Consider the following 16,165-nt stretch of genomic DNA (forward strand, 5'->3'; position numbering starts at 1 on the left):
CCTCCAGTTGCTAAAACAAATATGATTAAGAGTTGCCTTGCTCTGACTTGAGATAGCACCTCCAATGACAGGTCAAAGTGAGGCTCCGAAGGCCTCGATCTTTGCCCCAACTTAGAGTGCAAGGCCATGCCAGTTTCAGAGCCCCCCAAGGGATTTGCTGAGCTCTTCACTGAGACTGCATTATGTTCCAGTTTGTCCCTCAGCCCAGTCCTGCTTCCCTTCCTTTCATTCTTTCATTCCACATGTCTTGATCCAAAGTGCCTCCCCTAATAAAAATCCTGCATGCTGTCTCCCTCTCAGTGCCTGCTTCCCCAGGAACCCATCCCACAACATTACCAGCAATGCCAACCAGTGGACTTGTGATGCCTGATATTCCACAACTTACATGCCATTTCTTTCTGATGAACTGGACCAGAGAAACTTAAATCTCAACAAACTATAAAATGTTAACACTGACATTGTTAGGCTAGCAGGGTTCTAGTGTACAATGCCTGTATCTTGTCTTTCCCAGAGCATTGACTCTTGTGAGAGAGCTAATGGTATTTTAATCAGACACCTTTCCTGTCCTGGTTCCCATTTGCTGGGTGAGGGAGGAAAGAGCAAAAATATGTGTGTTTGGGACAGGGTAGGGATGATACCTTTCTGGTTGAGAAAGGAAAGTCTGTTTATCCTGGAATATTAGTGAATCAGGACTTTAGTGAGAAGCCAGTAAGGAAAGCAAATTATATAAGGATTTAGGAAAATGCAGTCACATGTTTTTATGAGGAAAATTCCTTCAGAAGTCAGCATTTCCCAGACACTGAATTACAGAATTAATTAGTTAATTAACAGATAGTTAATATTTCTACTATTTAATCCTTCAGAGAGTAACTGGGTCCTCACTCTGTGCCAAGCCCCCTTTACTGCCTCATGATAATTTACTTGGGTAGAACCTCCTGATCTCCTGTTTCCTTCATCAGTGAATCCCTGATGGGATTTTGTGGCTATAATGTGCTTCATAAAATGCTGATATAATAGATTTATTTTTAACAATAGGCTACAGATTAGCTCTTAAGAAATAGATATATTATTACAACTGGATTAAAGCAACTAAAAGTACTGGAGATAAAAGCCCCCCCCCAAAATTGAAAAGATAAAAAAAAAATTTTTTTAAACAAACAGAGCTGCATCACTGCTATTATAAATTCAAAAGAGTTAATGATGCTCAGAGCTTCCAAATCTGGTAGCAAACACTGTCACTTGCTTGTGAGAGATGCAATTAATACCATCCTTTCTTTCATCTTTGAGCCAATGTTCTAATTTCTCTGTAGGATCTGCCCATACAACTAAGCTTGCTAAATAATAAGGGGAGCAGATCAACACCTTACAGGTGTTCTCATATTCGGTTTCTACAGTATCCATGGAAGTTAGCTTTTACAACACCATGCACAGATGAGGAAACTGAGCCTCAGAGAAGTTTAGGAAAACAGTCATTTCGATTTAGGAAATCAATATAGAAGTGGTGGGTGGCAGTGGTGGGATTCAAATCCCGATCCCTCTGATACCCAAGTCCATTCTCAGGAAAAGTTCTCTGCAGGAAACCGTGCACATAATCCACCAAAGGCTCTATCTTTGACAGGGATCTTAGGAAGAGTTAAAAGTTCGGGCTGGCAGAATGATTCTGCAATATGTGTGTGTGTTTATGGGCACTGAGTCTTCTGCTGATAGATAATTACTGTAAAGCCCTTGGAAGAGAGCAGCTAATAAGGGAGTAGTTTGTTGCATCCTTCTGGTGTGACTTAAGCAACAGTCACCCACATAGGTAGGCAAGAGTACTTTACTCAGAATCTGAAACTAGAGAATAGTCTCAGTCTTCCCACTGAGAAGCTGTGGGAATATGGGCAAGTGATTTGACAGTCCCAAGTGGTGGTTGAGAGTACAGAGTATGCAGCCAGATGGGCTGGGTTCAAATTCAGCTCCACCACTTACTAGCAATGTGACTTTGGAAAAATTATTTAACTTCTCTGTGCCTCAGTTTCCTCATATATTAAATGAGTATAGGTTAATGCCTCATCACACAGCATTATAGTGAAGAATAAGTGAGTTGATACATGGAAAACACTTAAAATGATGCTTGGCACATAACAGATGTTCTTTCAAGACTGAACTATATTTTCATTATTATTTACAAAGTAGAAATAAAAATCTTTACATTCAGGTCTAATGGTAACAATAAATGAGCTATTTCTAAATTGTAGAAGAGAAAATATATATGCAGGCTATGCAATCAAGCTACACATGTTTGGAAACGTAAATGTAACAAATAGAGATGTAAATTTGCTACTATGTTATATGTGGCTGCTAGGTACAAGCTTCAAATTTTTCCACTGGTTAACTTCAGAGCATTTCTAATTCTTTACCTCTGAGCACTAAGGGTTAGGGACCACTTGCATCTCTGGGGGCCAGGATGATGTGTTATGCTTCTGTCTGCCCTTGGCACACCACTGGGTGTGAATCCCAGGATGCTGATAGATAAAACCAGCTTCTCTCCAGATTAGAACTTATCAAATGGGGTTGGTGGGTTGAAAATGAAGGAAGGATGTTGTTTGTTAAATGAGTTTTCCAGCTTTCACAAATGACAAATATAGATGTTGGGAATGAATGAACCCCCAAAATATGAATAGAACAAACTGATGTAACTATTTATGTGTTCATTTATTTAAACCTGCAGGAAACAAGCTAAACAAATTCAAGAGCAGCTGAAAGAACCACAAAATGGTAAAAACTATAGCCTCAAAGCATCCAACACAATGGCAAAGTCAGAGAACTTGGTGAAAAATCATGTCCAACTGCAAAATGTAAGTTTCCTGTCTATACCTCTGTTCCTCGAACCCACCTCAGTGCTTCCAGTTCAGAGGGGAAGGGGAGCTTGGGATCAGACTTGTATATTTTTTTTCAGTACTTTGTGGATTTTTCCTTAAATCATCTTGCAGTTCGCTGTGTAGGCACGTGCACATGTACAAGCTGAAACAGAGAAAAATTAAGTCTCAGCTTTTGATTACAATCTGCAATATAAATTAATCTCTAGAAGCAAAAAGAGCTTCATTTGTTTGTTCCATATGACTTATTACATTCTAACTATGTGTTGGAAATTGTGCTGGGGGCCAGGGGTACAATGTTCTCTACCTTATGCGAACTTAAATGTGGTAAGAGATACAGACACCAGAACCAGAGGGGGTATGTGGGCTGAAATGGTTGACATTCCAAAAGATTGGCAAAGAAACCAAAGGGAGCTGGATGGGTGACATGTTCATCAGCTAGTCAAAGAGCAAAGGAAAAGAGACTAGGAAAAACAAAAAATAAAGCCATGGAATGTGTACTATATTCAAGCAACTCCAAGGTAAGGGGTGTGAGAGATGTCAAAGGTATGAGATGTGGGAAGGGAGAGTTGTAGTCTCAGAGTCAGTATGTCCTGATACCAAACTTTAAATAGATAGCAGAACTTGAAATATGAGCTCTTTGAATCCTACATTCTTTCTACAGTTGTTTTAATCATTTCTGAGATACATTACAAAACACTAATTAAAGACAAGCAAATATCATCTAAGACATACTGAAATAGTCCTCTCAAGGTAGTAACAATTCTTTGCCCCCATATAAGATTGCACTTCCGGATTCTGAGACACAAAAGGAAGGAACAAAGGCCGTGGTATAAACCTAGTATTTGAGTATAATAGACAATCACCCAGGACATATTCATGCCCCTCCCCATGCATAAATCACTGGGAATTTATACATCATTTGTGATTCTAAAAAGTCATTACCCAGAAAGTCACCATTTGCTATGCATAACAGATGTACTTAGATGTTTAGTGTGGAATTCATAAATCAGAATTGCTTCCCAGCAAAGTTTTGTTAAACTTGTAATCATAGTTATGTGGGGACTGTTCTTTTCTGTAACAGGAAGGATGGTTTTGCTAATGATTTCTGAGTTATTATCTCGCCACCTCACCACACAAATGCAGTGATGGAAGGTTTCAATTCCTTAGCAACTGGACTTGCTGAAGAGAAACAAAGCCAGTCAGTAGTTAAGATAGTAAGGACAGATTTTAATCAGTAATGTATTATTGCATTATGGAAGAAGCTCCAGCACGAACTAAACTCAACTTCAGTTTGTACAGAGGTGACTGGTTGTTTTAAAGGGAGAATGAGGGAATAGAGAGAGAAATCAGTGGGGGCTTGACAGAGTCAGGGAAGTGAAAAATCAGAGCCAGTCAGTGTACTTAGTCAGCTGTGTCTGTTAGATGACAACTAATGGAGTTTAGAATTCTGTTACTTCCACAGAGACAGGGGGACAGAGGTCCTATCCTTCCTTATTACATTTCAAAGATTTGGCTTTCAGGTCCTTGAGAAAGAAACTCCTGAATTGTTGGAGATACATATACATCTCAAAATGACAAAGGGCAGCTTACATTTATAAGCCTTGTTCAAGTAAATGCTCCAAGAAAGGCAGGTCAGGGGCCTTTCCTCCTCCAGGGTTGGCTAGAACAAACAGTAAATTCTTTTGGAGACTTTGGAGTTTTTGTTTTTGTTTTTCAGGCAGGCGTTTTAAGGAAAGTTAGGGTCATTCTAGGGGTGAAGCCTTGAGCTATTAGAGGCTATTAAAAAACAAAGAGAGAGACTATATTAGAGTTTACTCAAGTCTTTTAGTGTGGGGATGAGTGAATGAAGTCATTTGTGCTGGGAATCTGCAGTTCTTAGAGGCCAAAGTTAAGGCCCAGTAGAAAAGAGGGCTCAGAGGAGCCTGTCTAGAGTTTGGTTGGGAAGAGTCTCGGTCAGTTCCTATGCATTTTACAAGGTTGCAACCAAAACACACATATAGTTCTGTATCCTTCATTTTCACCAAACAGAAGATCAATAGGATTTTCTGTCTGCTTTATGCTCTCCACGAACTCATTCGAGAGATAGCATAATTGTCCACAAGGTGGCCACTTCACAAGGTCCTCACACTTCTCTTCTAGACAGACATTCCTGTTCTTTCCTATTGTTTACTCTTAAAGGCATACGAAAATAGACTCCTCATTCATATGCATCCCCACCCCTCATTTGATTGGAATGATTAGAATTAGAATAACAAGAAATTACAAAGTGTAGGGGTTGCAACATTTGAAAGACTTTTGGGCACATTGGATTTTCTTTTCTTTTTCTTTCCCTCTCCTCCCCTCTCTGGCCCACCCATACCCACATTTTGTATGTTAGCCAAGGAAGCAGAGGGTGGGCTCAACTAGACCGTTCCCACAGGGCCTAAGATAAGATGTGGCAAAGTGTCTTTATATTTCTCCCATTTGGGATAAAGAAAGTACATATAGGACATTTTTTTTTTTCTCTGACTTGGTGTGTGGTCAGCTACGACAATACATTTCAAGGGATCATCAGTTTTAGGTTGGGCTGGGAGTTGAGGCAGAGAATAGATAGGAAAGGAAGGCTTGTAAGGACCCTGGAGAAGGAGAGTGAGGTGCATCGAGGAGACACATGCATGCTGGCCATAACGTCCTACACTTTGCCTGCTTGGGCCCAAGGGACTGCCTGAGAGGGTCCCTTTAACCAGACTAGACTGGAATAAATAAGCTGCTTTCCCACAGGCACATATCAATTTCAGTGCTAGAAAGCAATGTGGGTCACTACTAGCTTTGTTATACCTTTGTCATCATTTCTTTTCCTAATTTAATAGGAGAACATGGTATTTTTTTAAATTTACATTTAACTATTTGACTGTGTAGTACACTCTTAGTCCATATATTTCTAGTCAAATGTTCAGTCTGGTGAGTTATGTCCCTGCTGATACTCTTGCTCCTATTTTTGTTATAAGAATCAAATAACAATTGGACTGTAGTTTTTCATGTAGTGTATCATGGGAGAAAATAGTAATGGAGAATATATATCAATAATACATTGGAAAGGAACAGAAAGTTTTAAGAGCATTTGCTCTCCTTCCATTTTATGCTGAAGATATGCAAGAAGTATGGAGGACATCTATGCAGCTGGAAGCCAGGTAGCCCTGGTCTGAGGGCAAGCAGTAATCTGATGTGTGGCTCAGATTTTTTGCATGAATATTGAAAAGAGCAAGGGTATTGAAGAAAATTCAGTAAAGCAGTTTTTCTTTGTAGGTCTATTCTTTTTTCTTCTTCTGCCAAGATCTTTGAGGAAATACCAACGTCAATGTTAAAAGCAAACAATGATAAATGAAATCGTGATCATCATAATAGCAAATATCATGGACTGAGTACATATACAGAATCATGCTAAATGATATAAATACATCACCTCATTTCGTCCTAACAGCAACGACTTAATTTACACCCTCTATGTGCAGAAGAGGGAAATGGGACTCAAAAAATTTTTATCGCTGCCAGACTGCCTGTGAGTAGCAGAAAGGCAAACTCACATCTTTATAACTCAGTGGTTCAACAGGGGGCAGTGTTGCCCCAGAGAACTTTTGGCAAAGTCTGGAGAGACTTTGAGTGTTACAGCTTGAGAGGCATCTATGAGCAGCGGGCAGAAGTGCTGATACATATTTCACAATGTACAGGATAGCCCTCCCCCCGCCAACAGAAAATTGTCCTCCCCAAATATAAGAGTAGAGAGGAAATCCAGAGTCCAAGCTCAAGTTGCATAGTGCATCCAGTAGGAAATTCTGAATGCCCAGCATAGGAGTTCTAATCATTGTTTCTACTACACAGAGGCTAATGGGTCATCCACAAACACTCTAATCCTTGGGAGGGAAAATTTCCTGCTGGGACACCATATCAGGCAAATCTTTATTTTATCATGAAGCCCAGGTTAACTACTTGAAATTCTTTGCAAATTGCAGTGTTTAACAAATGAATTGTCTGCGTCTGGCATTCTGAATGCCCAGCATAGGAGTTCTAATCATTGTTTCTACTACACAGAGGGTGATGGGTCATCCACAAACACTCTAATCCTTGGGAGGGAAAATTTCCTGCTGGGACACCATATCAGGCAAATCTTTATTTTATCATGAAGCCCAGGTTAACTACTTGAAATTCTTTGCAAATTGCAGTGTTTAACAAATGAATTGTCTGTGTCTGGCATTCCCTTAAGTTCATTAAACATTCATGGGGAAGTGTTTCACTTTATAGTCATTTAACAAGATGTGAAACACCTAGTCCCGTGAAGCAACATGATACTCTGGAAACACTTGACTCAGAGGCTGCAGAACTAGACCTGGCAGTGAGGTAGAAGCGTCGAGCGCCTTACCGTCATTAACAGATGAAGCATTTGTGACTCAGAGAGATGAAGTGACCTCATTGACTGTGTGCTGCGTGAGAGCGGGCTAGAGCTAGCGTTATAACTTCCAGACTGAGCGACACTTCTCAGCCTGATTCAGGGATCAGAAAGAGAAGTCATTAAAAGACAGATGATCACACTACATCAAAAACTGATGATGTAATGTTGGTGATTAACATAACAATAAAAATTAAAAAAAGAGAGATGATTCCCTTCTCTCTTAAAATCAAGAGAAAATATAGCTAAGTGAAAAGTAAGGGAATAAAATTATGTACGCCTTCCCACCCTTTTTTCAAGAACCCTCTCAGGAAAGATAGGTTTAGGGGAGTAACATTCAATGAGGAAGAATTGAAAGATAATATTTGCATGCATTGGGAGAGTCTTAAGAATTTAATGCCTAACACAGCCTTGATAATTGGTAGAGAGAGGCATCCATTTATTCTATAATACTTATTAAACACTTCTCTCTGCTGGGTACTGTATGAAAAGCTTACAAAGAGATGGATCCTGACCTCAGGGACCTCACAGGCTCGTGGTAGAAACAAGAATGTAAGCATATACATGAAGTCACAGAGCTATCAGAGAATGGAAAAGGACATCTGTGATTGTCTGGGGGGAATACTGAATCCTGCCCAAAGTAGGTGACATACGAACTGAGTCTTGGGAGTGAGTTGAAGTTCATCAGATAGTTGTAAGAGGGTTGGTCAGAAGAGGTAATCGGTAACTTCTTTATAGCATGAATCAACATTAACTTTGAATAGTTCTGGTTTAAAACTTGATCTCTTGTTGTATATATCAAATTCTAACTTACTGATTCACTATAGATTCATACATTCGTCTATTCAAATATATATTAAATATTTAGTAAGGACCAGGCACTGCATTAAGGACCAGGGATATAATGATGACCCAAAATGACAGTGTCCTTACTTTCAAGGAGCTTACTGATTACTGTAGGTGAGAGATATTAACCAAAAAAATCCGACAAGGAATCTGCCAAGGCCTCCAGTCAACAGTGAGTGAACAGTCCTGTTAGAGCTTATAGAAGGCAGGTCTGGGAGCTGACCTGACAATATAAGAATAGCAAAGAGCTCCCTCAGAAGAGGGAATGATGGCATGTGCTCAGTCTCGCTGGCTGAAAGGGGCACATGGTTGAGGTGAGAAGGTGGGTCATAGGGGGTAGGAGTGAGGAGGAGTGCTTGCTATAGCCCGTGCATAGAAAGGGTATCTTGCTTCCATGGAAATGGGTTGAAATTTGACTGCAATTGGCATAGTTCTTCTTGCGTGGGATATGGTGCAAAATTTCCTAACAGCAACAGTGGTCAAATTGTTTTTAATTACTTGCATCAGAAATCACACTTTAAAATATACCCTAACCACTCATTTTCAACATGCTCTGGGCTCCTAAGTCAGACTTCCAGTAAAGAACATTTTGACACAGACAAAGAGGAGTTGGGAGCAATGCAGAGAGAGAGAGAGACATTTAAAACCCTTTAAAAATATCCTCCTTCCTGCCATTATTGCCTGGGGTTCCAGACCAGGTGATTATCAGCTCTGTCATCATTGCTTTCCAACACAGACACACTTTCATTTACCCTTCTGACTTTTGCTGCGAGTATCAGGCAGACCTGGAAACGTCAGCGCTCCACTTCCAACATGAGCCTGCTTCATTTGACAGGTCTACTGATTTTGGTGCACCATCAACAGTGTGTTAGGAGAAAGGCAGGTGACAGTGCAAACAACAGTGGAGGTCTGCAGCAGCCAGGAGCCCCCAAAAGGCGGGCTTTCGGGAAAGCCAGTTGGGATGAGTGCTTCGCCAAGAGATAACAGTACTGACCAGGGCCTCTGTGGGTGTTTAAAAGGAAATCAATTCAGCTCATGTTGAAAGGACCAGTGAATGGACCGTGGCATCTCCTTATTAGGTATTAAAGTGACATTTTGTACATTATACCGAATGAGGTTTTAACAAAACAGGTACACACACAAAAAGTCAAGATCTGTACGAATGCAAGAAAAGAACATGAAGTCACCTACCATACTTTGTAACAGTGTACAGCAATGTTAATGGAAAGGGTCAGGCGGGCAGCTTCACTGGAGATATTATCTCATGGATAAAATTATGCAGACTGTAACTCCTCCCAGGGATGGAAGTGTATACCTTTTGGAAGGAACCATAAGAAATGCTTTCAGCATAAAGCATAAAAATGTCCAAAGGCTATAATTGTGGTCAGTTAAGCCGCCTTTAAGGAGGTTTGTTGCAGGCTGTTTGCTGAGTGGATTCTACACCTTGAGGGCCTATAGCTGAAAATAGAGACTGAATTCTACCTTTAGTCTCTAAATTCCTCTCTTCCTCCTCCTCCCAGCCCCTCCTCCTCCCCATCCTTGTTGTTGTTGTTGTTGTTGTTGTTGTTGTTGTTTTTGTTGTTGTTGTTGTTGTTGTTGTTCTTCTTCTTCTTCTTCTTCTTCTTCTTCTTCTGCTGCTGCTGCTGCTGCTGCTGCTGCTGCTGCTTCTGCTTCTGCTTCTGCTTCTTCTGCTTCTTCTTCTTCTTCTTCTTCTTCTTCTTCTTCTTCTGCTGCTGCTGCTGCTGCTGCTGCTGCTGCTGCTGCTGCTGCTGCTTCTGCTTCTGCTTCTGCTTCTGCTTCTTCTGCTTCTTTTTTGGGGGTATGTATCTTTTGCTTTTTTTAAACTTTTTTATTTTTTAAAGTAGACTTTATTTTTTAAGGCAGTTTTAGATTTACAGAAAAGTTGCAAAAATAGTACAATGCGTTCCTATGTACACTCTACTCAGTTTTTCCTATTAGCCTCGTATATTAACATGGTACATTTGTTAAAATTAATGAACCCACAGTGATGCCTTATTACTAACACAAATCCAGAGTTCATTCAGGTCTCCTCAGTTTTTACCTAATTGTTTCTGTTCCAGGATTCCATCCAGGATACCACATAACATTTGGTTGTCATATGTCCTCTTGGCTGTGACAGTTTGTCAGATTTTCCTTGTTTTAGTGGCTCTGACAGTTTTTAGGAGTAGTGGTCAGGTATTGTGTAAGATGCTCCTCTACTGGAACTAGTTTGATGTTTTTCTCGGATTAGATTGGGGGTAATGGAGTGTGGGGAGAAAGACAACAGAGATAAAGTGCCAAATCATCACTCATCAAAAGTGCACATTATCAATATGATTTAACACTGTTAATGATTACTTTGTCACCTGAGGTAGGAGTCTCCCCTGTGATCTTACTCTTCCCTTCCTTTCTATAGAGTTCTCTTTGGAAGGAAGTGACTCTGTAGCCCACACTTAAGGAGTGGGAGTTATGCACCCCCTTCATAAAGGCAGAGTATCTACATGTTATTTGGAATGCTACTGCAAAGAGTTTATCTCTTGTTCCTCATTTATTTATTAAGTCCATCATTTATCTAACAGTATGAATTCATGGATACTTATTTTATACTTTGAGTTATAATTCAATAAATATTTTTTTCTTATTTTATATCAACTTCTTTCAGCTGTGGTCATTGGTAGCTCTTTCAGTTGGTTCCTGTGTCACTTTGACATACTTCATCAGTTCAGTATAGGTTTTCTGTAGGTTTTTGTTGAGTATGTCCTTGCTTCTAAGCCCTCTCAGCAGACGGATCAAAGATATATCCATCAGCCAGATAGTGTTTATGAGCAGTACTTTTCCTTTAGTCTAAAGATTCCACTCATTTCAAAGTTACTTAGGACAGCATGCCCCTGATCCCTACCTCCCACTAATGTTCTTTCATATATTTATAAAATACAGTCATTTTTCCTTAGCAAAGTTTGTATTCCTTCCTAGAATCTCCAAATCTCCTAAATGACACTTATTTTGTTAATAGGGAGGTTGCTTTAATAGATACAGGGTGATTAAACTTACCTATTTCCTCTTGCATGAACTTTGATGACATGTGTCTTTCAAGAAATTGGTCCATTTCAACTAAGATATCAAATTTGAGGGCATACAGTTATTCATAGTGTTCCTTTATTAATCTTTTTCTGTCCATGGGAGTAGTAATGATGGCCTCTTTCACTTCTGTTATTGATAATCTTTTCTCTTTTTTTTTTTTCTGGGTTAACCAGAGATTTATCAATGGTATTGATCATTTCAAAGCATCAGCTTTGCTTTTGTTGATTTTCTCTATTCTTTTCCTGTTTTCAATTTTATTTTATTTATTTTATTTTTTTAAAAGAATTTATTTATTTATTTGACAGAGAGAGACACAGCAAAAGAGGGAACACAAGCAGCGGGGGGAGTGGGAGAGGGAGAAGCAGGCTTCCTGCCAAGCAGGGAGCCCAATGTGGGGTTCAATCCAAGGACCCTGGGATCATGACCTGATCTGAAGGCAGATGCTTAACCGACTGAGTGACCCAGAAACCCCTGTTTTCAATTTTATTAATTCTCTAACTTATTATTTCTCTTCTGCTTGTTTCAGGTTTAAATTACTCTTTTTTTTCTAGTTTCCTAAGATAGAAATTCAGATGACTGAGTTTAGATATTTCTTCTTTTTAAATGTAAGAATTTAATGTTGTAAATTTATCTCTAATCACTACTTTGATTACCTAACACAAATTTTGATAAGTTGTATTTTCATTATCATTTAGTTAAAAATATTTTAAAATTTCTCTTGTGACTTTTCTTTGACCTTTCTGTTATTTACAAGTATGTTGTTTACTCTCCAAATAGTTTTGGATTTTCCAATTATCTTTTTCTTATTGATTTCTAGTTTAATTTCAATATGGTCTGAGAATATACTATTTATGATTTCTATCTCTTAAAAATTTCTTTAGATGGGGCAACTGGCTGCTGGCTCAGTCAGTAGAGCATGAGACTCTTGATGTCAGGGTTGTGAGTTTGAGCCCTACACTGGGTGTAAAGATGACTTAAAAAATAAAAAATCTTTTTAAAAAAATTTCTTAAGATGTATTTTATAGCCAGGAATGTGATTTATCTTGATGAATGTTCCATGAGCTCAAAAAAAAAAAAAAAAAAGTGTAGACTGCCACTTTAGAAGTATTTTATGAGTATCAATTAGATGCAGTTGATTGAAAGTGCTATATGAATCAACTATATCCTCAATGATTTCCTGACTGCTGAATCTGTCAATTACTAATAGACAGGTGTTGAACACTCCAAGTATAATAGTGGATTTGTCTATTTCTCCTTGAGGTTCTATCAGTTGTTGCTTTATGTATTTTGATGCTCTGTTGCTAGGTGTATAAATGTTAAGAACTGTTTTATCTTCTTGGAGGATTAGCCCTTTATCATTAAGTAAATGATACTTTTTACATCATTCTTTGTCCCAAAAACTTTTCCTTGTTCTGAAGTCTGCTTTGTCTGAAATTATTATATCTACTCCAGCTTTCTTTTAGCATGATATATTTTTACCTCCTCTCTTACTTTTATTCTATCTCTGTCTTTATATTTAAAGTGGGTTTCTTATAGACAACATATAGTTGGGTTTTTTTCTCACACATGCTGATAATCTCTGTTTTTTAATTGGTGTATTTAGACCACTCATATTTAAAGTGATTAATGATATAGTTTGATTAATATCTTCCATATTTATAACCATTTTCAATTCCTTGCCTGCACCTGTTCTTTATTTCTTTTGTTCTTTTCTATTCCTTCTCTGGTTTTTATTATTTAGTGTGATTCCATTTTTTCTCCTCTTTTAACATATCAATTATACTTCTTTTTATAATTTTTTAGTGTTTACTCAAGATTTTATAATATATATTTACAACTAATCTAAGTCTACTTTCAAAAACCTGGTTAGTCCAGGTATTTTATAATTGAGTATTCACAATTCCTTTCTCCTGTTCTGTATAAAATTGCTGCCAATTATTAATTTGTGTATACAGTATATCCACAATACCCAATTATTTTGAACACTTTTTTTCAACTTGATCTATTAATAATAAGAAAAATAAAATATTTTAATTTACTTTTACTTATTACTTCTCTGGCATTTTTCCTTTTTTAGGTAGATCTGAGTTTCTAACCTATATCATTTTGTTTCTCCTTGAAAAGCTTCTCTTAAAATTTTTTGCAGGACAAGTATGCTGGTGATGAATTTCCTGTTTTTTGTTTGTTGGTTGGTCTAAGAAAGTCTTTATTTCTCCTTTATTTTTGATGGATAATTTAACCAGAGATATATTTTCAGTTTGGTGTTTATTCTTAAGTATTTCATTCTTGTCTTTTCTTGTTTGCATGATTTCTGGTTAGAATTCCACCATATTTGTTAATCTTTTTCTTCTATAAGTAGGTTTTTATTTTCTTTGGTTTTATTTTCAGCATTTTATTTTATTTTTGTGTTATTTTTCTCTTTACTTCTCTTTTCCTTTTTAAAAAAATACAGTTGAATATGATATGCTGTGATGTAGATTTTTTTGGTATTTATCCTTTATGGTGTGTTGATATTCTGTAAGCTTCCTGTAGCTATGGTTTGGTGTCTGTCAATAATTTTGAAAAGTTCTCAGTCACTATTCAAATATTTTTCCTGCTCCATTTTCTTTCTTCTCCTTCAGTAACTCCAGTTATGCATATGTTATACCATTTGAAATTGTTCAACAGTTTTTCAATTTTATCATTCTTTTTTTCCTTTCTTTTTTCTCTTCTTTTTTTCTAAATATATTGTTTTTGTTTTGTGTTTCATGTCAGGAAGTTTCTGTTGATTAATACTCAAGTTCCCTGATTCTTTCCTCGGTTGTGTGCACTCTAATGATGAGCCTATCAAGTGCATTCATCATTTATGTTACAGTATTTTTTGTATTTAGATTTACTTTTGAGTATTTCTTAGAGTTTCCATCTCTCTACTTACATTACTCATCTGTTCTCACATGCTGTCTACCTTTCCCTTTACAGCTCTAAGCATAGTTATTGTGCTTATTTTAAATTCCATGTCTGATCATCCCAATTTTTCTGTGGTATCTGAGTCAAGTTGTGGCGCTTATTTTGCATCTTCAGACTTCATTTATGTATATATATTCGAGTATGCCTTATAATTTTTTGTTAAAAAGTAGACATGATACACTGGATAATCCTGAGGTAAACAGATGTTTAGCGTAGGTTTTATGTTAATTTGGTTAGCAGTGGGTTTCATTTAATGTTTGCTGTAGCTGTAGATGCCAAGGGCTTTAAAATCCACTAGTGTCTTTTGTTTGTTTTGTCTTTGGGTTCTCCTGAGAACTCCAACCAACCCTGGATAGGAATACAGCAACTTAAACCTGAATCGCATGTTAAATGCAGCCACTGAAATGAAAATGATTCTCATAAAGTCTGTGAGAGAGAAGAAAAATCCAAAATAATAAATTTTGAAAATAAATTTGTGTTAATTGACCAAAATAGTACAATCGGAAGCAACTGTATAACAACAATGCAAGCATTTGAAAGAAAAGATTTAGAACATAGTATCTATTATAGACAGTATGAATAAGCAGAACATAATCAGGTTGATTCTATTCAAAACTTTAATCCAGGATTTTTAGCAAAACCTTTTAGCTTTCAGGATCAAAAGTCTCATTCAAAGCAAGGGCTATATGCACCTCATATGTTTATTGCAGCATTATTTACAATAACCAAATTATGGAAGCAGCCCAAGCATCCATTGATAGATGAGTGGATAAAGAAGATATGGGATGTGTGTGTGTGTGTGTGTGTGTGTGTGTGTGTGTATACACACCCAAACATATAGGAATATTATTCAGTCGTAAAACAGAATTAACTCTTGCTATTTGCAACATGGATGGAGCTAGAGTGCATAATGCTAAGTGAAATAAGTCAGAGGAAGACAAATACCATATGATTTAATTCATATGTGGAATTTAGGAAACAAAACAAATGAACAAAGAAAAAAAGAGACAAACCAAAAATCGGACTCTTAACTATAGAGAACAAACAATGGTTACTAAAGGGGAGGTGGGTAAGGGAGATGGGTGACACAGGTGATGGGGATTAAGAGCACACTTATCTTGATGCATGGAACTATTGGATCACTATATTGCACACCTGAAACTAATATAACACTGTAGTTTAACTACACTAGAATTAAAATAAAATAAAAATAAAAACTGATTGGTATCCCCTCCAAAAAAAGAAGCAGAGATTTTTCTCTAGAAAATCTAGATGCTGCAGAAACACTTGGCTGATGTTGCCCCCATAGACCTCTACAGGAGCAGAGACTTACCGCCTCCCATTTGCCACAGATGTCTCCAGATCATCTCACTTGTTTCTGTAGATGAGTATTCCAGGCATCCAAGTTTGCCTTCTAAACCAATTTATTAAAAATTGGGATTAAAAAACAAACAAACCCTTAGCTGGTCTTTTATAGAACCTGAAGGTCAAATAGGGAGTCAGAATGTTGGTTATATTCCAGTGACATGTCTATTCAGTGCACTTTTCCCATGGATGGTTAGTAATAATTAACATTAATTAGTCAATAAAAAAGCACACATGAAGGTATTTACATCATTTTTTGGATCTTTGTAATTTTGGATTATTGAAAATAGCCACCTTTTCCAAATTATCTCCATATCTTCTTTTTCTCTGTGTCAATTTGCTCCATTTTGCAAAAAGCCTGACCTACTTTTGTGAGTCCATTTTGTAGAATTGAGATTGTGTTTCAAGACATGGTTATGACTGCCCCTATGTGGTTTATTTTGGAAGTACTTAAGAAGAAAATACTTAGAGATTGAAATCTTAAGGTTAGTTACATAGCCTTGACATTTTGCCTAATCTCAGTAACCCATATCCACTGATACATTTTTCCCCAATGATAACATCCAGTTAACAGTTTGTTTTTTTTTTTATCTGCATCCTGTGTGGTTGCATGGGAAACACACAGACACACAAATGCACACAT

General features: G+C 37.4%; 1 protein-coding gene across 10 annotated transcripts in view; it reads left to right on the forward strand.

Moving 5' to 3' along the window:
• The window catches only part of NRG3 (neuregulin 3), a 1,141,239-nt gene that overhangs the window by 1,090,616 nt on the left and 34,458 nt on the right, over positions 1 to 16,165 (forward strand). For all 10 annotated transcript variants that reach the window (XM_035724305.1, XM_035724300.1, XM_035724303.1 and 7 more), the window contains exon 6: positions 2,711 to 2,837. In XM_035724305.1, the coding sequence (XP_035580198.1) occupies positions 2,711 to 2,837 (127 nt within the window). The remainder of the gene's footprint in view (positions 1 to 2,710; positions 2,838 to 16,165) is intronic.

Source organism: Zalophus californianus, chromosome 15 (genome assembly GCF_009762305.2).
Source record: "Zalophus californianus isolate mZalCal1 chromosome 15, mZalCal1.pri.v2, whole genome shotgun sequence".
Lineage (NCBI taxonomy): Eukaryota > Metazoa > Chordata > Mammalia > Carnivora > Otariidae > Zalophus > Zalophus californianus.